General features: G+C 43.9%; 1 protein-coding gene across 1 annotated transcript; it reads right to left on the reverse strand.

Annotated features, from left to right (window-relative positions):
- Positions 1-330: 330 nt before the first annotated feature.
- On the reverse strand, positions 331-23,683 carry SLC25A32 (solute carrier family 25 member 32). The gene is made up of 7 exons (XM_077493145.1): positions 23,427-23,683; positions 16,771-16,921; positions 6,728-6,813; positions 5,605-5,765; positions 3,768-3,881; positions 2,673-2,818; positions 331-1,048 (listed from the first exon to the last, which is right to left on the reverse strand). The coding sequence occupies exons 1-7, from the start codon at positions 23,590-23,592 to the stop codon at positions 913-915; spliced, it is 960 nt and encodes a 319-aa protein (XP_077349271.1). The 5' UTR covers positions 23,593-23,683; the 3' UTR covers positions 331-912.
- Between the last annotated feature and the right edge of the window lie 9 nt (positions 23,684-23,692).

Below are 23,692 nucleotides of genomic sequence, written 5' to 3' on the forward strand. Positions count from 1 at the left end.
GTGAATCTGAGCCTTCATGATTGAAAGGACTGAAATCCAATTAAAGAAAGGGATGGGCCAGGAACAGTGGAGACTGGGGAGGGAAGCGCCAAAAGATGATACTGGGTGTCCTACAGACTGCAAATGAGGCGGATTGTGTCTGTCTTGCTCCAGCTTCTAATGCACACACTAATGCATTTTCAGTACATTTGGAGGAGCCTATGCTGCATCTCTCACTTCTGTATATGGAGCCAAAACAATAAGAGCCAGACACTTGCACAACATAAATGCAATACCAGCGGTCTGCAAGAAATGCTATGCTCTTTTCAGTTAATAAACAAAACAAAAAAATACTTACATTTTCTTTTATTTTTTTTATTGTTCTAGCCATCTATAGCAGCTCAGGCTCAAACTGTAAACACCTTCTTATAACAATAGGCTTTATGCATATTCCTTTACCCTTACCAAGAGGTAGGGAAATATATACACACACACACACACCTTACATTCTCCTTGTATACTGTAGAAAAAAAATAAAATTAAAACAATCTGATCTGTATAAAAAGAATTACAATCCCCAGGCATAACACCATTCACTCATTATATATCTCTCTCTATCTCTATTCCACACACACACACACACACACACGTTTACAAAAATAGAATAAATTAAAAGGAAATCCGTTCTTAAAATTGCACACACACAGTAAGAAGAGCAGGCCAACTATCCCTGCTTAGGAAGACAGCGATTCCACCCAGTACTGGAGAGCCACAGAAACCCAACTTCAAGTACTGTATAGACACACGGGTACAGGAAGTGCAAATTCCTGAATAAATGTCCGTATTCACTCTCTATATGTCCCATTTTCCTGGGTCTTCCTGGTAATCCAGAAAACTTTACATTGAAGGACCCAAATGTGTCTGATGCAGCATTTAATTCTTGTCTTTCCGCAGACTTAGTAGGAAATGGGAGACCTTCTCATAGACTACAAAAGTGATGCAGCACGCCGGAGTGACTCGAATTAAATTTGGGACAATGCCTTTGTAGAATCCTTGGATGCCTTCTCTCCTTTGGGAAGGAATAAAAAAAAAAAAAAAAAAAAAAAAAAAAAGAGAATGATGTCAACATGTGTATTCACTGTAATAACCCCCAACATTTTCCAGCTACACATCCACAAATAAACAGTCAATAAAACCAATACCTTTAAGCACCTGTCACTCAATCACACAACGCTATAGCTTTAAGGCCTAAGCAAAGGGTCTCCAAACTTTCCAAAGAAAGGGCCAGTTTACTGTCACTCAGGCTTTAGTCGGGCTGGACTTTGTAGTGTAGTAACTGCCTCAACATCAATGAGAGTAAACAATGCCCTATCATTGGTTTTAGTGGGAGGCATAGTGCCCCTTTGTTGGTACCAGTGGGGGAATAGTGCCCCATCATTGGTGCCAGTGGGAGAAATGGTCCTGCATCATTTAGTGTCTGTGGAAGGAATAGTTCCAAGGGCCAGATAAAGGCAGACAAGGGGCCACAGTTTAGAGAACACCGGTCTAGGGGGGGAAAAAAAAAAAAAAATATGGGATTTACTTGCCTGATCCTCCACTCCTCCCACAGCTATAACAGGCCATGGAGCTTCTAGCAGTCTAGGCTCCTTACGTCATCATGACCAGACCAGGGTCAATAGTCCTGCTCTGGACATGATGATGCAGAGATAAAGTCCACTGCCGGATTTTGGGCGAGTGCTGCCTACCCGGGAAGCGGAGGATCAGGTAAGTAATCATGTAACAGTTTTTCTCCCCTAGACAAAACAAGCTATTAACCCTTGTAGTTCGAGCACAAACCCACTGCAAGGGATGATTTTTAGTTGGGGGAGTTTGGCTTTAGGCTGGCCATATCCACATAAAATCTAACAGGTTCCTCCATCCACGCTACACAGATGGACCAATCTCCTGCTGCAGCTATTATATTTTGACAACCCGCCCTGCCAGTCGTTAAAATACCCAAACAGTGCTTGCACCTAGCTTTATGGTTCATTTTCTTTAGAAAGCAGCCACAGTCTAAAGCATAGGAAAGTTTGAAGAGAGACAACGCACACAACGGGGAACTCCCAGTCCAATTTGCATCTCAGCGGATGGATGCAAGCTCATTTTAACCCTGATTGCCATGAGAAGTCAGATAGACTAGACAGTCAGGCTCATCCATTCCCCGACTCTTGGGGTGGAGCCATGTGGGTCTCTATTTCTAGAACAGTTGATGTGATGAGGACAATTAATCAACGTGGTTTCATTTTTTCTATAGCGATAGCAGACATCAAAAGTCTATCTATTTACCTTACGGTTCTTAACATTTGTCTTAAACCAGCCACATATGGATCACAATTTGTCCGATTCAGCGGGGCCAATGGCCACATTTCAATCCATGTATGGGCTAGCTGGTTGTACATAAATCGATATATTGATTGACTTGTGTACAACCAGCCTGTTTTGAGTTTTCCCAACCGATCAGTGCCATCGGCTATAGCCGGAAACACTGATCGTTGTATTCTGCAGGTGGTTAAGGCTCCCTGCTAGCAGAATACAATAGTGCAGTGGGAGTCGTTATCTTATCCATATTGAATGGGAAAAAATAAAAATAAAATCTTTTTTGTTCAACCGCTTAGTTGAAAAAGAAAGGTGAATCATGTATCGGCCTGCATTACCTCCATGTCCGTCTCACAACATCTATGACCCCAGAATAGCGGTTGTGCTGATCTTGAAGACGCGCTCGAACAACTTGGTAGGGGTAAGTAGCTGCCACTGCAAAAATCTTCGACAGGGCCGCCATGGTGATATACTCCATAGTATTCTGAAAGAACAAGCAGTGTATGAGCTTCTGTAGAAATAGCTCAGGACGAATAAACAGATATGGCTATGTGTGCATGCACAGCAATAAACCTGCAGCTGCACAGGAGTGTCAAATGGGTGTAAAAAACTTTTTCTAAGGGTACACACATGCACAACCCACCTTGCCTCCCCATGCAGATGGGTTTCACAACAAAGCTTAGTCATGTCAACACAGATTTCCTAAAGGCCGGCAGAACCATCATAAACACAAGTGACAATATTCATACTCTGCAAAAAAAAATTCTAGAGCCACATTTAAAGTATAGCAGTCTGGAGTTGTGATAAAAATCTGAACTTTTTGGTCCCAAATCACTGCCTTCATTTCCTCCCATTTTGGTTCCCCTGACATTTGTAATGGGTATTTTTGAAGATTTCAATATTAGTGCCACACGGAAACAACTCTTAAGAATTCCTCTGTACTATGCCAGAAAATCAGTGGGGCTCCAGTAAATACACACAGACTCTACATTACTAATCTCTGGAAAAAACAAAGTAGACTATGGGGTCGATTTACTAAAACTGGAGAGTGCAAAATCTGGTGCTGCTCTGCATAGAAACAGGAAATGGACATATAGAGAAGGAGTATTACTGACATTTATTCAGCTTCCAGGTTTTTTTTTTTGGCAATGCTGAACTGAACAAGCTGAAGTTAGAAGCTGATTGGCCACCATGCACAACTACACCAGATTTTGTACGCTCCAGTTTTAGTAAATCAACCCCAATGCATCAACATAACAAATATGTTACAACTATGATTTTCAGGTGGAGAGGTCAACAATGGCAGCCTTCATGTTTTGGATGGAGTTAATATAATGTAATACTGTACATTATCACTTGTCTGGTCTTTGCATTTTTTTTTTTTATGAAAACACAAAGGCTATGCAATAGTTATAAAGCATACAGAAGCTTACCAATTTCGTATCACTTGGGCGATTAAGGTGCTTGTTATATTCCTGTTTCAGTTCTTCATATGCCATAAATTGAAGGGCGCCATGTGACGTTCCAAAAAGGCCTGGCACAAACCCCTGCAGACAGGTCAGTGACAGAAGGCATTATTAATGCACACAACATCATCTATATGGGAAATAATTAACCACAAAAATGTAGAGTAAACCTCAGCAGTATGTAAATAAAATGTGTTCCATAAAACATGGTCTGCCATCAGGCTATATTATTTACTTGGAAGGCTTTCCATCATCAATCATGGGGGAGGACATAATACCATCTATAAAGGCATAAATATTTCTCCTGTATAAATATAAATTGATCTCTATTAATTTCAGTTAAACCGAGTCCTATCTCGATCCAGCATGAGAGCAGTGTCTCTCCCATGTGTCTCCATTCTCACCTCACCGACTGAGACACAGCAGTGGGAGCCATTGGCTCCCGCTGCTACCAATCACAGGTATTGAGGAGGGGACAGGGGGCAGGGCCAAGCTGCATGCGATGTGTTTTATGGACCCACAGAGGCTACTCAGGAGCAAGCAGCTTGACAAAGGAGAACGCTTTCCCACTGGCAGTGCGCAGGCTCAGAAACAACGTTGCAACACTTCCGGTGACGTCATACGCCTCTGCGATCCACAAGTGTCCCAGCCCTCCTCTCTACTATACCATCCTCTACAGAGTACACAGCCAGTGGATGGCTTCCCATGGGTTATGAGTGACACTACCTTGGACCAGTGAGTCAGGAGATGCACCGTTACAGGACACCTTCCCCATGCTGATTTCATGTAACCTCAATACAAGTGTTTTTACTCATTTGTATCATAAAGTTTACAGTTCATACTTAGAAGGCGCCTCTCTTCCTGTCTTTATATACATGTTTTGGAGTGTGCGGCTGCTACCCTGAAGAGGCTTGCCCTGAGTTGTGGACTGTCATACCATCTACCTTGCACGGTTTGTGCCGCTCCTGACCCACACTCTTACATATCAGAGACTTTGGTTTCCTGGTATCATTTGAACTAAAGTTTGCCCCTGGACCACCCCCATTTCAAAAAGACCTGCACCCCCATTTCAAAAAGACCTGCACCCCCATTTCAAAAAGACCTGCAGCCACATTTTAAAAAAAGGTGAATGCATCTTTTTTATGCGTTTCACGCGGCAGAGCAGCCCATTCAAACGAATAAGCTGCCATGTCCAAGCAAACGTGGGACACGGGGCTCACTCTCATGTGAACCTAGCCTTAAAATCATCATGCAAGTTGGCTATAAAATAATAAAATTGACAAACTATAATTTAGAAAATTGTGAGCAGGCAACTTTCTTACTGCAGAGGAAATATGCAATGTCATTTTTGCAATAAGACACACTTACCTGCCTGGTTGTGGTATTTAAATAAATGGGCATCTCAACACATATCAGGTTGAACTGGATGAGCTGGTGTCTTTATTCAACCTTACTAACTATGTATGTAACTATGTATTGCTCGCACACTCTAGCAATGCTGGAATGACCGAATCCTATGCAAAATGTGCAATATCACGACATTCCTCACTGACCAAACAAGAAGACAAAAACTGGGACCTGGAAGTATCCAGAGGAGAAGATAACAGCGGCCAGCGAGAGATGGGGCCACTACATCACTAGAAGGTGGGGTTCAGTATATTGTGGTGTTTAGTTCAAAGTATGAGACATTTGGAACTACTGTAAGGAACAGTGATCTGAAAAGTGCTGAAGGAGGCTGGAGAATTAAAATTTTCATCTACATTTCCCATACTACTCCAGTCTATAATGATGTACATTAACTTACCTTATAAAGTCCACGGATTCCTTCTTGCCTATATATTTTAGCCAGGGCGTGGAACATGCCTTTGTATTGGCGTTTTGATGGGTCAACTCCAGCATCATACTGAAGGACAAGGCGAGTCTTGGTAACCCATATTGGGTTTGTAAAGGACAGAGTTAAGGCTCCTAAACAAAGAAACAAACAGTATTACCTATATAGGATATGAGCAAAGGTCTTCTGTAACTTGAATGCATCACCCTGTGAACGCTGCCATCCTACTGTACCAGTCAGTGCTATAGGCAGGTCTAATCAGAATTCTTGTAACATGACTTGACTTCAGTAAAAGATCAATTAATGTAAATTACAAGACAATTAGGCCTAATACACATATATTGGGCAACATCGGTCGGTAAAAAAAAAAAAAAAAAAAAGGGAACGGCCAACATTTGACTTGTATGTGTGGCGGCTTGTCCGACTTCTTTCGGATGAGCATGCTGGAAAAACAGCAGCCGACCGACACCCAATCAGGGCTTTCAGCCAATGGCCAAGAGCACTGACCTGAGTGTTCGGGCGTTGGGCCACCCCGTCAGAACACAACAGCTCAGCAGGGGAAATTGATGTACTAACGTTGGATCGCGCTGGGTTGAACAGAAAATAAATAAATAGTGCGTACCCGGCTTTATCCTAGAATAATCGACTAGCAGTAGGAGTTGACAACTGTGCAAAAAAAAAAAAAAAAAAAAAAAAAAACGCGAATAAAAAGGTTTTTGAAATATTGCTTTACCACAGCCAGGTGCACACTGCGCATACGTGAGCCGTGCTGCGCCTCCTCAGTGGCCAGGCAATCTTCTGGGAATTGAGACGTGTCCCAGAAGATTGCTGCTAGGGAGAGAGAGAGAAAAGAACTTCTGCTCAAGTTGTCTAGGCGACCTGAGCGGAATTGGGAGCTCGGTACCTGTCAAAACTAGGTAGCCCCCCCAAAAAATGACATGCCAAACGTGGCAAGTTAGGGGGGTTAAGAGTCCTTAAAGTGGACCTTCCAGGGGGTGGAACTTCGTTTTGACAGCGCAATTTTAAACAAACAAGAATGTTTAACTGTCAGGGCCCAATAGATCTACAAATGTCATCAGTGCCAACAGTTACTTACCCGCTCCAGCTGCTGACAGGAGGTGTTCAGTGGCAGTCAGGTTTTCGGCTCGCCCCTCCTTCTTGTATGCTTTGATTGCACCATAGCTGCAAGACAAATCAATAACACCATTAATCAGAGTACATCAAGGAGATCATAGTGTAGCATTCACTTCAAACCATGGACTGATCTGAATAGGTCTAGGAGTAATATGTCAGTGCTACATAAATATCAGGTATATATTAACATTAAACTCACAGCCACTTCAAATATTCCCCTACTTCCCGTTCTGACACCCATCAAATAAACATGGAGTACCGAGACATCTAGCTAACAGGGCCACCGACTGCAGGCCGCCTTCCTTATCCCAATAATGACAAAAAAAAAAAATTTAAGTTAGGTTTGCTCCTTTACATTAGAAATATAATATATATATATATACACACATATATATATACACATATATACACACACACACATATACATACACACACTTGTGCTCATAAGTTTACATACCCTGACAGAATTTATGATTTCTTGGACATTTTTCAGAGAATATTAATAATAACACAAAAACTTTTCTTTCACTCATGATTAGCGTTTGGCTGAAGCCATTTCAAACTCAACTCATACTCTTTAAATCCTAATGGCAACAGAAACTACCAAAATGACCCTGATCGAAAGTTTACATACCCCAGTTCTTAACACTGTGTATTGCCCCTTTAACATCAATGACAGCTTGAAGTCTTTTGTGGTATTTGTGGATGAGGCTCTTTATCTTCTCAGATGGTAAAGCTGCCCATTCCTCTTGGCATAAAGCCTCCAGTTCCTGTAAATTCTTGGGCCGTCTTGCATGAACTGCAGGTTTGAGATCTCCCCAGAGTGGCTCAATGATATTGAGGTCAGGAGACAGATGACCGCTCCAGAACCTTCACTTTATTCTGCTGTAGCCAATGACAGGTCGACTTGTCCTTGCGTTTTGGATCATTGTCATGTTGGAATGTCCAAGTACGTCCCACACGCAGCTTCCTGGCCGATGAATGCAAATGTATTTGATAACATACTGCATTCATCTTGCCAACAATTTTGACCAAATTTCCTGTGCCTTTGTAGCTCACACATCCCCAAAACATCAGCGATCTACCTCCGTGTTTCACAGTAGGAATGGTGTACCTTTCATCATAGGTCTTGTTGACTGCTCTCCAAATGTAGTGTTTATGGTTGTGGCCAAAAAAAAGCTAAATTTTGGTCTCATCACTTCAAATGACTTTGTGCCAGAAGGTTTAAGGTTTGAGGCTGGTCTCTGTGCTGTTTGGTGTATTGTAAGCGGGATACTTTGTGGCATTTGCATAGTAATGGCTTTCTTCTGGCGACTTGACCATGCAGCCCATCTTTCTTCAAGTGCCTCCTTATTGTGCATCTTGAAACAGCCATACCACATGTTTTCAGAGAGTCCTGTATTCCACCTGAAGTTATTTGTGGGTTTTTCTTTGCATCCCAAACAATTTTCCTGGCAGTTGTGGATTAAAATTTTTAATTGGTCTACCTGACCGTGGTTTGGTTTCAACAGGACCCCTCATTTTCCACTTCTTGATTAGAGTTTGAACACTGCCGATTGCCATTCTCAATTCCTTGGATATCTTTTTATATCCCTTTCCTGTTCAACTACCTTTTTGCTGCTGATCCTTTGACAATTCTTTTGCTTTCCCCATGACTCAGAATCTAGAAACATCAGTGCAGCACTGGATGAAAGATGCAAGGGTCTGTCAGGAGTCCAGAAACCCATTGACCTTTTATACACACACTAATTACAAGCAAACAGATCACAGGTGAGGATGGTTACCTTTAACCACTTGAGACCCGCACTATAGCCGAATGACAGCTACAGCGCGGACCTCCTTTGCCGGGACTACATCTATTGACGTCGTCCCGTGCACGAGCGGCCTGCGCGCCCCCTGAGGGGCGCGCTCTGTGATCGGCGAGTCTATGAGACTCGCCTGATCACCGATCCGAGCAAGGGGTCGATCCCGACCCCTTACCACGTGATCAGCTGTCAGCCAATGACAGCTGATCATGTGATACAATGGAGCCGGTAATCGGCTACTATTCCTCCTCGCGCTGACAGCGCGAGGAGAAAAAAAAAAAAAAAGAGCGGATCACCAGCGGCCGTGATCGGGACATTAGTCCCGATCACGGCCAGCTTACCAGTGCCCACCTGCCCCTTCTCAGGAATAAATAAGTGCCCCCCCGTGCCACCCAGCAGTGCCCACAGTGCCACACAGCAGTGCCACCCATAATCTGCCTCAACAACGGTGCTGCACCCCAGTGCCACATATCCGTGCCCATCAGTGTCATCTACCAGTGCCCATCAGTCCCATCTATCAGTGGTACCTATCCGTGCCACCCATCCGTGCCATCTTATCGGTGCCACCTTATCTGTGCCTATTAGTGCCGCCTTAGCTATGTCTATCAGTGCAGCCTATCAGTGCGCCTCATCCGCGCACTTCAATGAAGGAGAAAAATTACCTGTTTGCAAAATTTTATAACAAACTATTAAACATGATTTTTTTTTTTTTTTTTTATTTTGCATCTTTTTTTGTTTGTTTAGCAAAAAATAAAACTCCCAGCTGTAATTAAATACCACCAAAAGAAAGCTCTATTTGTGGGAAAAAAATGATAAAAATTTAATTTGGGTACAGTGTTGTATGCCCGCGCAATTGTCATTCAAAGTGCATCAGCACTGAAAGCTGAAAATTGGTCTGGGCAGGAGGGGGGTTTAAGTGCCCAGTAAGCAAGTAGTTAATAGCCATTCAAACCCCTTTGTGTCCACTTGTGTGCATGTTATCAGACCAAAATCACCAGGGAACTTTTGATCGAGGTAATTTGGGTAGTTTCTGTTGCCATTATGATTTAACCACTTAACCACTTTCAGACCGGACCATTTTGCTGGTAAATGACCAGAGGTCTTTTTACACTTTGGCACTGCGCTGCTTTAACTGGTAATTGCGCGGTCATGCAATGTTGTACCCAAACAAAATTTGCGTCCTTTTCTTCCCACAAATAGAGCTTTCTTTTGATGGTATTTGATTGCCTCTGCGATTTTTATTTTTTGCGATATAAACGTAAAAAGACCGCAAATTTTGAAAAAAAATGATATTTTCTACTTTTTGTTATTAGAAAAATCCAATAAACTCAATTTTAGTCATACATTTAGGCCAAAATGTATTCAGCCACATGTCTTTGGTAAAAAAAAAGTCAATAATTGTATATTTATTGGTTTGCGCAAAAGTTGTCACATCTACAAACTAAGGTACGTTTTCTGGAATTTACGCAGCTTTTAGTTTACGACTGCCTATCTCATTTCTTGAGGTGCTAAAATGGCAGGGCAGTACAAAACCCCCCCAAATGACCCCATTTTGGAAAGTAGACCCCCTAAGGAAATTGATAAGAGGCATGTTGAGCCCATTGAATATTTTATTTTTTTGCCTCAAGCGATTGAATAATGACAAAAAAAAAAATTTTTTTTTTTTTTTACACAAAGTTGTCACTAAATGATATATTGCTCACACATGCTATGGGCGTATGTGAAATGACACCCCAAAATAAATTCTGCTGCTTCTCCTGAGTACGGGGATACCACATATGTGGGACTTTTTGGGAGCCTAGCCGCGTACGGGGCCCCGAAAACCAAGCACCGCCTTCAGGCTTTCTAAGGGCGTAAATTTTTGAGTTCACTTCTCACTACCTATTACAGTTTTGAAGGCCATAAAATGCCAAGATGGCACAAAACCCCCACAAATGACCCCATTTTAGAAAGTAGACACCCCAAGCTATTTGCTGAGAGGCATGTTGAGTTCATGGAATATTTTATATTTTGCCACAAGTTGCGGGAAAATTACAAACTTTTTTTTTTTTTTTTTTTTTTTCACAAAGTTGTCACTAAATGATATATTGCTCACGCATGCCATGGGCATATGTGAAATGACACCCCAAAATAAATTCTGCTGCTTCTCCTGAGTACGGGGATACCACATATGTGGGACTTTTTGGGAGCCTAGCCGCGTACGGGGCCCCGAAAACCAAGCACCGCCTTCAGGCTTTCTAAGGGCGTAATTTTTTGATTTCACTCCTCACTACCTATTACAGTTTTGAAGGCCATAAAATGCCAAGATGGCACAAAACCCCCACAAATGACCCCATTTTAGAAAGTAGACACCCCAAGCTATTTGCTGAGAGGCATGTTGAGTCCATGGAATATTTTATATTTTGCCACAAGTTGCGGGAAAATTACAAACTTTTTTTTTTTTTTTTTTTTTTTCACAAAGTTGTCACTAAATGATATATTGCTCACGCATGCCATGGGCATATGTGAAATGACACCCCAAAATAAATTCTGCTGCTTCTCCTGAGTACGGGGATACCACATATGTGGGACTTTTTGGGAGCCTAGCCGCGTACGGGGCCCCGAAAACCAAGCACCGCCTTCAGGCTTTCTAAGGGCGTTACAGTTTTGAAGGCCATAAAATGCCAAGATGGCACAAACCCCCCCCAAATGACCCCATTTTGGAAAGTAGACACCCCTAAATTTAGGGGTACACTAGTGAGACTAGGTAATAAATGGCGGGTGCCCTGAAACTATAAAAAAAATAACTAACCAACCAGCGTCACCTGTAACAGTTATATGGTGATCACTGGTGAAAGGGTTAACTAGGGGGCAATTAGGGGGCTTTATGCGGTAGTATATGGGGGTCCCTGGCGCTATAAAAAGCTGCAGCGAACCTAAATACCTACCTGCCTAACTAGCGTCACCTGTGACACTAATACAGCGATCAGAAAAACGATCGCTTATTAGGCTGGGTTCACACTGGAGCGATGCGGGAACGCCACGAATGCGCGGCGGGTTCCCGCATCGCATGCCTCCCGGCGGCAGTTCACACTGCCCTATGCGAACTGCTGGGAGTGTCAGTGAAATGTTACTGACACCCCCAGATCAGTTCGCATATCGCAGTGCGATCTGCAAACTCGGATCGCATGGTGTGAACACCCATGCGATCCGATTCTGCTGCGGGCCAAAAAAAGGGTCCCGTGCGAATTTGCGGCGGGTGCGGCGGGTGCGGCGAATGGCTGAACTCGAATCGCACAGAGATCGGATGTGATTTGCACTGCAGTGCGGTGCGAATCACATCCGTTCTCATAAACCGCTGCAATGTGAACCCAGCCTTAGTGACACTGGCGACGGGGGGTGATCACGGGGTTAAACCTTTATTGGGGGGGTTAGGGGGGTACCTTAGAACTAAAGGGGGCTAACCCTAACTGCCCTAACAGTTATTAGTCACAAATGACACCCGCCGGGTGATCAGGGGGTTAAACCTTTATTAGGTAATAAATGGCGGGTGCCCTGAAACTATAAAAAAAGAACTAACCAACCAGCGTCACCTGTAACAGTTATATGGTGATCACTGGTGAAAGGGTTAACTAGGGGGCAATCAGGGGGCTTTATGCGGTAGTATATGGGGGTCCCTGGCGCTATAAAAAGCTGCGGCGAACCTAAATACCTACCTGCCTAACTAGCGTCACCTGTGACACTAATACGGCGATCAGAAAAATGATCGCTTATTAGGCTGGGTTCACACTGGAGCGATGCGGAAACGCCGCGAATCCGCGGCGGGTTCCCGCATCGCATGCCTCCCGGCGGCAGTTCACACTGCCCTATGGGAACTGCTGGGAGTGTCAGTGAAATGTTACTGACACCCCCAGATCAGTTCGCATATCGCAGTGCGATCTGCAAACTCGGATCGCATGGTGTGAACACCCATGCGATCCGATTCTGCTGCGGGCCAAAAAAAGGGTCCCGTGCGAATTTGCGGCGGGTGCGGCGGGTGCGGCGAATGGCTGAACTCGAATCGCACAGAGATCGGATGTGATTTGCACTGCAGTGCGGTGCGAATCACATTCGTTCTCATAAACCGCTGCAATGTGAACCCAGCCTTAGTGACACTGGCGACGGGGGGTGATCACGGGGTTAAACCTTTATTGGGGGGGTTAGGGGGGTACATTAGAACTAAAGGGGGCTAACTCTAACTGCCCTAACAGTTATTACAGTCACAAATGACACCAATGCAAAAAAAAAAAAAAAAATGACATTGGTGTCACTGTGACTGGGGGGCAGGGGTAATTGGGGGGGTGATCGGGGGGTAAAGGGGGGGTGTGAGTGTGCCTGGCATGTTCTACTGTGTGTGTGAGTGTTGGTGCAACTTACTGATCCGCTCTCCTCCGTGTCGGAACGAAAAATACCGACACGGAGGAGAGAATACATCACTTCCTCTCCTGTGTTTACATTACAGGAGAGGAAGTGATGTCACCGGGGATTTCTATTCGTCGGGAGCGATCGCGAGGGGGTGGCCATGAATGAATGGCCGTCCCCTCGTCCGGGATCGCTCCCGAACGAATACCGACCGCCGCAGGCACCGGGCGGGGGCCCGATCGGGCCCCCGACCCGCGGGAGGCAAGGGACGTACATGTATGTCCTTATGCCTGCCCGTGCCATTGTACCGACGTACATCGGCGTGCGGCGGTCGGCAACTGGTTAAGGACCGAGCCTCTGAGATTAGTTGTTTACAAGTTAAAAACATTTTTTTTTATAGAAAATTATAAAAATATTTAATGTTTGGGGGTTCTAAAAAAAATAAAACAGTAAAAAGTTAGCCCAGTTTTTTTTTTTTATATTGTGAAAGACAATGTTACACCGAGTAAATTGATACCCAACATGCTTCAGAATTGTGCCCACTTGTGCAATGGCGACAAACTTTTACACTTAAAGATCTCCATAGACAAAGTTTAAAAAAAAAATTCTACAAGTTGCATTTTTGAGTTACAGAGGAGGTCTAGGGCTAGAATGATTGCTCTCGCTTTACCAATCGCATTTTTTTCTTACTTATTTAACCTTTTATTTTTGCACTGTTCTTTAAAAAAATAAAATAAAAAAAATAAAAATAGAATGACAGGACTTCTTAAATATGAGATCTGGGGTCAAAAAAACCTCAGATCTCATATTTACACTAAAATGCAATAAAAGTATATATATATATATATATATATATATATATATATATATATATATATATATATATATATATATATATATATATATATATATATATATATATATATATATATATATATATAAAGAAAATTGCCCTTTAAGAGCTATGGGCGGAAGTAACGTTTTGACGTCGCTTCCAACCTGCAATGATATGGAGACAGGTGGGGCCCATCTTCACTCATTGCCATACCAAGCCAGGAGAAGGATCTGATCGCCTCCGCCGCTACTGGTGGCTCTGGTAAGCAGCAGAGGACCCCTCTTTCCTGCCGCCCATAAAAGTGATCTTGCGGCGAATCTGCCGCAGAGACCACTTTTCAGCAGGCGGTCGGCTTTTAGAGATAGAGAAAAGGTGTTGGAAACATTCCTCAGAGATTTTGGTCCATAGTGACATAAAATCACAGTTGCTGCAGATTTGTCAGTTGCACATCCATGATGTGAATCTCCCATTCCACCACATCCCAAAGGTGCTCTATTGGATTGAGATCTGGTGAGTGTGGAGGACATTGGAGTACAGAGATCTCATTGTCATGTTCAGGAAACCGGTGGTGAGATGATTGGAGCTTTGTGACATGGTGCATTATCCTGCTGGAAGGAGCCATCAGAAGATGAGTACACTGTAGTCATAAAGGGATGGACATGGTCAGCAACAATACTCAGGAAGGCCGTGGTGTTTAAGCAATGCTCAATTGGTACTAATGGGCCCAAAATGTGCCAAGAAAATATCCCCCACACCATTACACCACCATGACTACCACCAGCCTGAACCATTGATACAAGGAAGGACGGATCCATGATTTCGTCAAATCAGCCAAAATCGAGACTCATCAGAGCAGGAAATATTTTTCCAATCTTCTATTGTCCAATTTTGGTGAACCTGAGCGAACTGTAGCCTCAGTTTCCTGTTCTTAGCCGACAGGAGTGGCACTTGGTGTGGTCTTTTGCTGCTGTAGCCCATCTGCTTCAAGGTTTGATGTGTTATGCATTCACAGATGGTATTCTGCATACCTTGGTTGTAAGGGGTGGTTATTTGAGTTACTGTTGCCTATCATCTGGAACCAATCTGCCCATTCTCCTTTGATATCAACAAGGCATTTTCCTCCACACAACTGGATATTTTCTCTTTTTCTGACCATTCTCTGTAAACCCTAGAGATAGTTGTGTGAAAATTCCAGTCGATCAGCAGTTTTTAAAATATTTACACCAGCCCGTCTGGCACCAACAATCATGTCACGTTCAAAGTCACTTAAATCCCCTTTCTTCCCCATTCTGATACCCGGTTTGAAGTTCAGCAAGTTGTCTTCACCACATCTAGATGCCTAAATACATTGAATTTCTGTCATGGCTAATTAGCAATTGTGTTACCAAGAAATTGAACAGGTCAGGTGTACCCAATTATATATATATATATATATATATATATATATATATATATATATATATATATATATATATATATATATATATATATATATATATATATATATACACACATATATATACATATACACACACACACATATACATATATATACATACACACACACACACACAAAATATTGTTTTTCCTTCTTCCGGAGAATCATAACCATTCCAACATCAACTACCCCTCACAGCACCATCTCATTGATGTGCAGAAAATAAAAATAAAAAGTCAGCTTGTATGATCTCCCTGTGCTTTTATATTCCTCCCACACGCCAAAGACATGCCATGCTGCTGGCTCCTGTCTAAATTAGCACCATATTGTAGACTGAATTAGGCCCGATTTACACCTATGCATGTTTAGTGCTTTTTGCATTTTGCAGATTCGCACTACAGAAAATGTTCCATAGGAAACCATGTTAAATGGACCGTATTGCAAATCTGCAAAATGCAAAAAGCACTAAATGCATAGGTGTGAATCAGGCCTTAGGGACCATAGATTGTAAGCTGATGTGAATGATGATTTAAAGCACTGTGGAAATGGTCAGCACTATATACATACCTGTAATAATTAAAATAAAACATAACCTGTACAATAAATCAAAATCTTTTCATGCTCACCTATTAATGTACAAAGTGTGAAAAGAATAAATATAATATGTGAAAAAAAGTAAGTTGCTCAAAACCTAATAATTATATATTATTATATGCTATACAACTCACAAGACACAGGTCACCGTTTTTCTTTAGGCCAGGTTCACACCGATGCAAAGTGGATGCGTGATTCTCCCGCATCCAATTCACATAGCAGAAGAATGTGACTGGCTCCCTATGGAGCCGGTTCACATATCTCCGTTGTGGCTGTGGAGCGCACTGCACAGAAAAGCTGTGCGTCTTTGGCTCTGTTTCAGGGCCGAATTCAGGCAAAGATTTGGCCCCGATTCATCCCTGAAACGGGGAACAGGGATGAACAGCGCTCCTGTGTGATCCACAGCTGGTTCCAGTGTGAACCCGGCCTTATATGCAAAAGCGAATTCTGCAGGTGATATTAACAGAGCAAAGTCCAGGAAACTTCTAGTACAGCTCCCTAATACACACGGGCCGAACGCTGGCTAGTTAAATAGAAACTGGACGATATTCGGCCCATGTGTACAGTGAACGGCTTCTGACGAAGGCTCGCGATCTAAACAAACAAAATTTTTTTTAAAAGTCTGCTGACCGGGAGTAGACTGCATCCCCCTGTCAGAACACAATAGCACAGCAGGCAAGATCGCTGTACTAACATTGGAATGTTAGTGCAGCGGCTCCGACCTGAGCTGTCAGTTATTATTTCGTTCAATCCCCTGGGTTGAATGGAAAAAAATAAATGGAGTAGTGTGTACGAGGCTTTAGTCCTCTCAAAACAGGGGAGCTGAAGAGTCAACACAAAAGTCCTCACTATGAATGACAAGAGGCTGCCTTACAGATTTCTGGAAGACCTACCTGCAGAAGGTGGTATGTTATAAATAAGTCTAATACTGCACCAAACCAATAAACACTTACAAGAAAAAGTAAAGGCCCCAAGAGGCCCCGGCTCCCCACATATTGGGTGTCACCCCCTGGTAGAGGCCGCGTACACCTTCCTGCTTCCACACAGTGGACATGCAGTGCAGTATGCTGTTGTATTTGGGTCGGAGCTCCAATCCATCGCTGACTGGAAAAGACAAAAAATAAAAAAATTATAAAGATAAATAAAGAGACAAATGAGCTTTAGTATAATAAAAGTCCTGGGAATTCATGAAGACTGGTGCAGACAGATTTTACAAAAGTATGCATTTTTAAAGGCAGCACATCATGCACCAAATTCATATACCTGTCTACAACCTGAATATATTATTCACAAAATCTGTCTGTACCAGGATCTCTCTGTACACCAACAGAGAGGTATCTTAATTAGCGCCACTTTCAGAAAATACTAGAATTGTCAGTATTTTAATTTAGATCTCCCTGAATTTGGCGCACGAGTCGCTGTCAGAACCAAAAGTGTTGCAGATACTTAATGAATTTGACTCAACACATTAAAGTGGTTGTCAACCCTTACAAACCACTTTGACCTGCGGGTAAGCCTAGATTAAGGCTTACCTGTAGGTCCAAGAAATATCTCCAAAAACCTATACGGTTTAAGAGATATTTGCCCAAAGACAGGCACCGCTGTCTACGGCGCATGTGCCGTGGACAGCGGCGCACGGAGCGCAGCTTCGTCAATGACGAAGATGCCGCGCGATGCCGCGAGTGTCGGCTCCCATGCGCATGCTCGGGAGTGACGTCATCGCTGCTCCGGCGAATCACAGCGCCGGAGCAGCGAGACCCACGGAGACCCACCAAGAAAATGGACGCTCAGAACTACAGGGGACAGCGGTGACTTCGCTGGCTCCTGTGTCAGGTAAGTGACACATAATGGGCTACTATGCGATGCATAGTAGTCCATTATGCTTTGCCTTTGCAGGGAATGAAAGAGGAAGTAAACGCATCAGTGTTTACTTCCTCTTTAACACGAAGTATCAACAAGGCCGTTGCAGACACCTAGGTAAGCCAGCACCTCAGTCAGTGATGGTGAACCTTGGACACACAAATGTTTTGGAACTACATTTCCAATGATACTCGTGCACTCTGCAGCATAGCTGAGCATCATGGGAAATGTAGTTCCAAAACATATGAGGTGTCAAGGTTTGTCATCTCTGACCTAGGGGGATCATCTTGGGAAAGGAGGGGGCTTTTTGCTTAACCACTTCCTGCCCGTCGTATCAGGGCTGTGCCCATCAGTGCCACCCATCAGTAGTGCCCATCACTGCTGCATATTAGTGTCACCTCATAATTGTCCTTCAGTGCCGTCTCATCAGTGAAGGAGAAAAATCACTTATTTTACAAAATTAACAGAAAATAAGAAAAAAAATAAAAATTTTTTGTTTTTTTCCTTTTCTGTCTCAAAAACGATAAACATTTCATTTGGGTACAGCATTGACTACGCAATTGTCACTTAAAGTGTGTCAGTGCTGAAAGCTGAAAATCGGCCTGGGCAGGAAGGGAGTAAAAGTGCCCAGTATTGACGTTGTTAAAGGTAATCCTTGAATCCCGGCGATTTCACACCTGTATTTTTATAACCTCCCATGTCATGGTTTTTGACGGGTACTTGTTTGCCTTAAAGTGGTTGTAAACCCTTACAAACCACTTTGACCTACAGGTGAGCCTAGATTAACCTCCCTGGCGGTATGATTCAGTCTGGAATTAGGTGCTGAAAGCGGTACAATTATTTTGCATGGAAATCTGGCATTTTATTTTGTAGGCCTGCAATTCTTAGGAATAACGCTCTTAAATCTCTTCAAACCAGAGTCTAGCAGACATCCCGGGTATGATAAAATTTATAATATAATAAAGAATAATAAAAATTATTCAATAATGTAATTAAATCCTAAAACACTGAAAAAGGGACACTTTTTGGTTGCTATGGACAATCTCCAAATTTCAGGCAGAAAAAAAAACAGTATTTATAATATAAAAAGTGCATGCAGGGCACTGGACAGACCACTAGGGACAAAGGGGGTGTGTAATTTGTAATACAGTACTGTAACCTGTAAGATTACAGTGCTGTGTGTGTTTTGTGTCTTTTTACTTTTTTAAATTTGCCGCCGTTCTCCGCTCTCGTGCGCCGTAACGCCGCAGAGAACGGAGCTCGGCGGCATTTGGCACTGTGAATCGAGCGGAGGACAACTCGATCACACAGCGCAGAGGACATCGCTGGATCCAGGGGACAAGGTAAGTAAGTCTCCCTGTGTCCTCCCCTGCATCCAGTGAAGCGATCCCGAGTCTGGCTCGGGGTTACCGCTTCTATCAGTAAATTCCTAACCCGAGCCAGACTCGGGATTACCGCTAGGGGGGTTAAGGCTTACGTGTAGGTCCAAGAAATATCTCCTAAACCTACACGGTTTAGGAGATATTTACTAAAAGACCGGCACCGTTGTCTACGACACATGCGACATAGACAGCGGCGCGCAGGCGCACTATCGCCGTTAGCAGCATGCCGCTGCTAACGGCAATATGCCGTCAGTGGCGGCTCCCAATTTTTTTTTTTATATTTTGTTATAAAATTTTGCAAACAGGTAATTGTTCTCCTTCATTGATGTGCGTTGATGAGGCTGCACTGATAAGGCGGCCCTAATGGGCACTGATAGGTGGCACTGTGGGCACCGGTAGGTACCGATAGGTGGCACTGTGGGCACCGGTAGGTACCGATAGGTGGCACTGTGGGCACCGGTAGGTACCGATAGGTGGCACTGTGGGCACCGGTAGGTACCGATAGGTGGCACTGTGGGCACCGGTAGGTACCGATAGGTGGCACTGTGGGCACCGGTAGGTACCGATAGGTGGCACTGTGGGCACCGGTAGGTACCGATAGGTGGCACTGTGGGCACCGGTAGGTACCGATAGGTGGCACTGTGGGCACCGGTAGGTACCGATAGGTGGCACTGTGGGCACCGGTAGGTACCGATAGGTGGCACTGTGGGCACAGCCGCAGCTTTCTGAGTGAGGGACCAATGTCCCTCTGACAGAAGCCGGTGATTGGCTTTTTTTTTCCGCTCACGCTGACAGCGCAAGGAAAAAAAAGAAATACAGATTGCCAAGCTTCTGTTTACATCACGTGATCAGCCGTCATTGGCTGACAGCTGATCACATGGTAAGGAGCTGAGATCGACAGTCACAGAGCGCGCTGTGGGCAAACCGCAGGGTTGTGCAGACTGCGCTTGCTTGGGAGGACATCCATAGACGCCCTCCCGGCAATTAAGGCACATGCTGTAGCCATCTTTCGGGTATAGCTTGGGCAGCAGGTAGTTAATAAAGCCTATTGTATTATGATATTTCCCCTGTCTGCTTTTTATAATGCATGGAAATGAAGGAAATGGATATTGTGCTGGAGACCCATTTGTTACAAGTGGTCTACCCCTGCAGGTGCGTGTGAACCCTGGGGGGGGGGGGGGGGGGGAAGAGTTGAAGCACCCGGTGTGACCAATTCATAGAAACGCATCGAACATTTTTTTTTTTTCTCCAATGAACTTTGTTTACCACTTTATTTCAGAAGCATTGCTTTAAAAATCAGATGCACTTTTGATTGCATTTTAGCACGTGACCCCCCCCCCCCCCCCCCCACAAAGATAACTAAACACCTATTTCTGTGAATAGCGGTGAAAGCGGTGGATTTCCTCGTGATCTGGCATTGTCTGCACAGACTGTTGGGATGGCCAGCTGTCACCGTCCATCGATTACATGAACCAGGAATGCTCAGGGTCAGGTTAATACTTAATCTTCTCCAGGATATGCAGACTGCAGAGAGTCATTGGGGATGATTTATTAAAACTGGAGAGTGCAAAATCTGGTGCAGCTCTGCATGGAAGCCAATCAGATTTTTTTTTTTTTCTGTCAAAGGTTAAAGTGGAACTTTAGTCAGAAAACTAAGTCCTGCTAGATGACTTCAGGCTGGACCCCTTTTGCAGGTATCTCTATGTAAAACATTAAAACAAGTGCCTACACAGTTTTAAATCCAGCAATACACTGTCTCACCCCGATCTGCACATGCTCAGTTGCTGTCTATTTGTAGGTACTTCCGAGTTTGTAGAGGTCGATCTGCTGACAGCCTTAAAGCAGAATTAAACCCTCCTATCCTTTACAGCCAGGGAAGCTGCTTCTGTTTGATCTGCAACTGCCATGGTGCTGCACGTGATCAGTTATGACACCAGCCGTTTGATGGTTTGACTTTTGGAGTTTTAGAACACAAGCAAATGTGACAGTTAGCAATCCTGACATTCCAGGAACGCAACTGTTTTTTGAAACCGTTAAATGAAGGAGTTTAGTTCCACTTTATAATTTACTGTTGTTCAGGGGCTCTGGGCTTCAACAAAATGGCAGCTTCCGGCAAGAACAAACACGTGCTGGAATGATGGTGGAAGCAATTTACAGCACGCACTCATTTTGGTAGAATAACAATTAATGTGGAATGGATTTTCCCTGCTAAAGAACATTATGTTGTATAACGTTGTTATGGGAAAAGTTCCACTTTAAAGTAGAACCATTTTGGATAGAGTATGGGAGGGTTATAACCCCCATGTAAGGTTTATTTTTGCCATCCATGTCCCATTGGGGAGATTTACCTTCACTTCCTGTCCCAAAACAGGAAGTCAGAGAAAATCCCTGCAAATTAAAGCGATTGTCAGGTTTGTTGTTTTTTTTTTTTTTTTAGATAACAAACATATACTTACCTCCACCTCCAGTTCATTTTGTAGAGTGGCCCCGATCCTCGTCTTCTGGGGTCCCCCGGCGGCTCTCGCGGCTCCTCCTCGTATCAGATAACCCCTTAGGAGAAGCATTCTCCCGGGGGGGGGGGGGGGGTTACCTTGCAAGCACACTCCCGAGTCCATCATTCGGCGTCCATGGCCCGCCGAATGTATGACTCGAACCCGCCCCCCATATCATTGGATTTGATTGACAGCAGCGGGAGCCAATGGCTGTGCTGCTATTGATCAATCCAATCAGGACACAAGACACCGGCCAGAGCTGGTGTGCTCATTCACGTCGCGCAAATTTCCGGCAGGGCTCAGGTAAGTATAAGGGGGACACTGCTGCATTAAAAAAAAGGGGTTTACAACCCCTTTAAGGGAATCTTTTGGAGACTCCCAGGTCACAAGAACTAGTGTCCCCATTTGAAGATTTCCCCTCTAGTACTTTTCTGGGGACAACCCAACATTTGGGATTCTCTTTTACTTTCACTGATAATGGTAACCAGGACAAATGGGGGGGGGGGGGGGGGAATCTCCTCAACAGAAATACAGACAGCAATAGAACTATGCCCTCAAGTCCTAATCCATATCCACTCTATCCAATACCAAAAAAAAAAAAAAAAAAAAAAAAAGGAAGAAGCTTTGCCAAGTTTGCCTTAAGATATACTTTCACCACTTAAGGACCGCCCACCTCATATATACTGTGGCAGGGCATCCCTATTGCGTGAGACAACCTATCCGTACGTCGTTTGCACACAAATCGATGTGGGCGCGTGCCCGCTGCACAGCGGGGGAGCCAATGCGTGGGTCCAGTGGCCGTGATATCCGCTGTCCACCTGTGATCGCTCCTCAGAGTGGCAGACAAAGCAGATCCTCGTTCTGTCAGGGGAGTAGAGAGATCGTCTGTTCCTAGTGATCAGGAACAGCGATCTCTCTGTACTCCCAGTCAGTCCCCTCCCCCCACAATTAGAATCACTCCCTAGGGAACATTTAACCCCTTGATAGCCCCCTAGGGTTAACCCCTCCCCTGCTAGTGTCATTTATACAGAAATCAGTGGCTATTTTTTAGCTCTGATCGCTGTACGAATGTCACTGGTCCCCCCCAAAAAAAGTGTGCGATCTGTCCATCACAATGTCCATCAAAAAAAAAAAAAAAAAACACTGATCACCGCCGTTATGGTTAAAAAAATAATATTGATTTGCTGAAATTTTTAATCAATTTGACCTCTCAACTCGATTCAAGATTTAAATCGATTTTTTTCCCCAGCTCTAATATATATATATATATATATATATATATATATATATATATATATATAATAAAAATGTCATAAATCTTTCTTCTATTTTGTAGACACTATGACTTTTGCGCAAACCAAATCAATATACGCTTATTGAGATTTATTTATTACCAAGAACATGTAGAAGAATACATAATCGGCCTAAACTGATAAAGTAAATTTGTTTTTAATTTTTTGGGGGGGAATATTATAGCAAAAAAAAAAAAAAATTATTTTCTAAATTGTCACTCTTTTTTTGTTTATGGCTCAAAAAATAAAAATTGCAGAGATGATCAAATACCACCAAAAGAAACTCTATTTGTTGGGGGGGGGGGGATAACAATCATTATTTGTGTAGTGTCGCACAACTGCGCAATTGTCAGTTAAAGTAACGCAGTGCCATAGCGCAAAAAAAAATTGGCTTGTCATTAAGGGGGGGGGTAAATCCTTCCAGTCCTTAAGTGGTTAATTGTCCAGGACCCACAACCTGGTCAGCAGGGGCTAAAAAATGGTGTGATGGCAGCAAAGGGGTTAAACTAGGCAGGCTGCACTGTGTCGTACGATCAGATCGTATCGTGTATGGTCGCTCACTGCGGGGATGACTTGTCGGTACCTGCGAATCGGATCTTGACCAGGTCCAGCGGGTGCAGTACCAGGGTGGAGATGACCCCTCCGCTCAGGCCGGCCGCCAGGTCCTCGTACTTGACATGTCGGAAGACCCGGGTGAGCTCCGATCCCGGGGGGGCGGGCCGTGTCGCCGGTGCGGTCGGGACGGCCATGTGTACGGAGATCGCAGCACAGCGGATCACTACACACGTTGCATCAGTCGCCTGTGACCTCCAGCCCGGGCCCCGCCCACTACACACACCTTTCCCTTCG

This window comes from Lithobates pipiens, unplaced genomic scaffold (assembly GCF_037356315.1).
Source record: "Lithobates pipiens isolate NorthernLeopardFrog02 unplaced genomic scaffold, aLitPip1_a1.2 Scaffold_19, whole genome shotgun sequence".
Classification (NCBI taxonomy): Eukaryota; Metazoa; Chordata; class Amphibia; order Anura; family Ranidae; genus Lithobates; species Lithobates pipiens.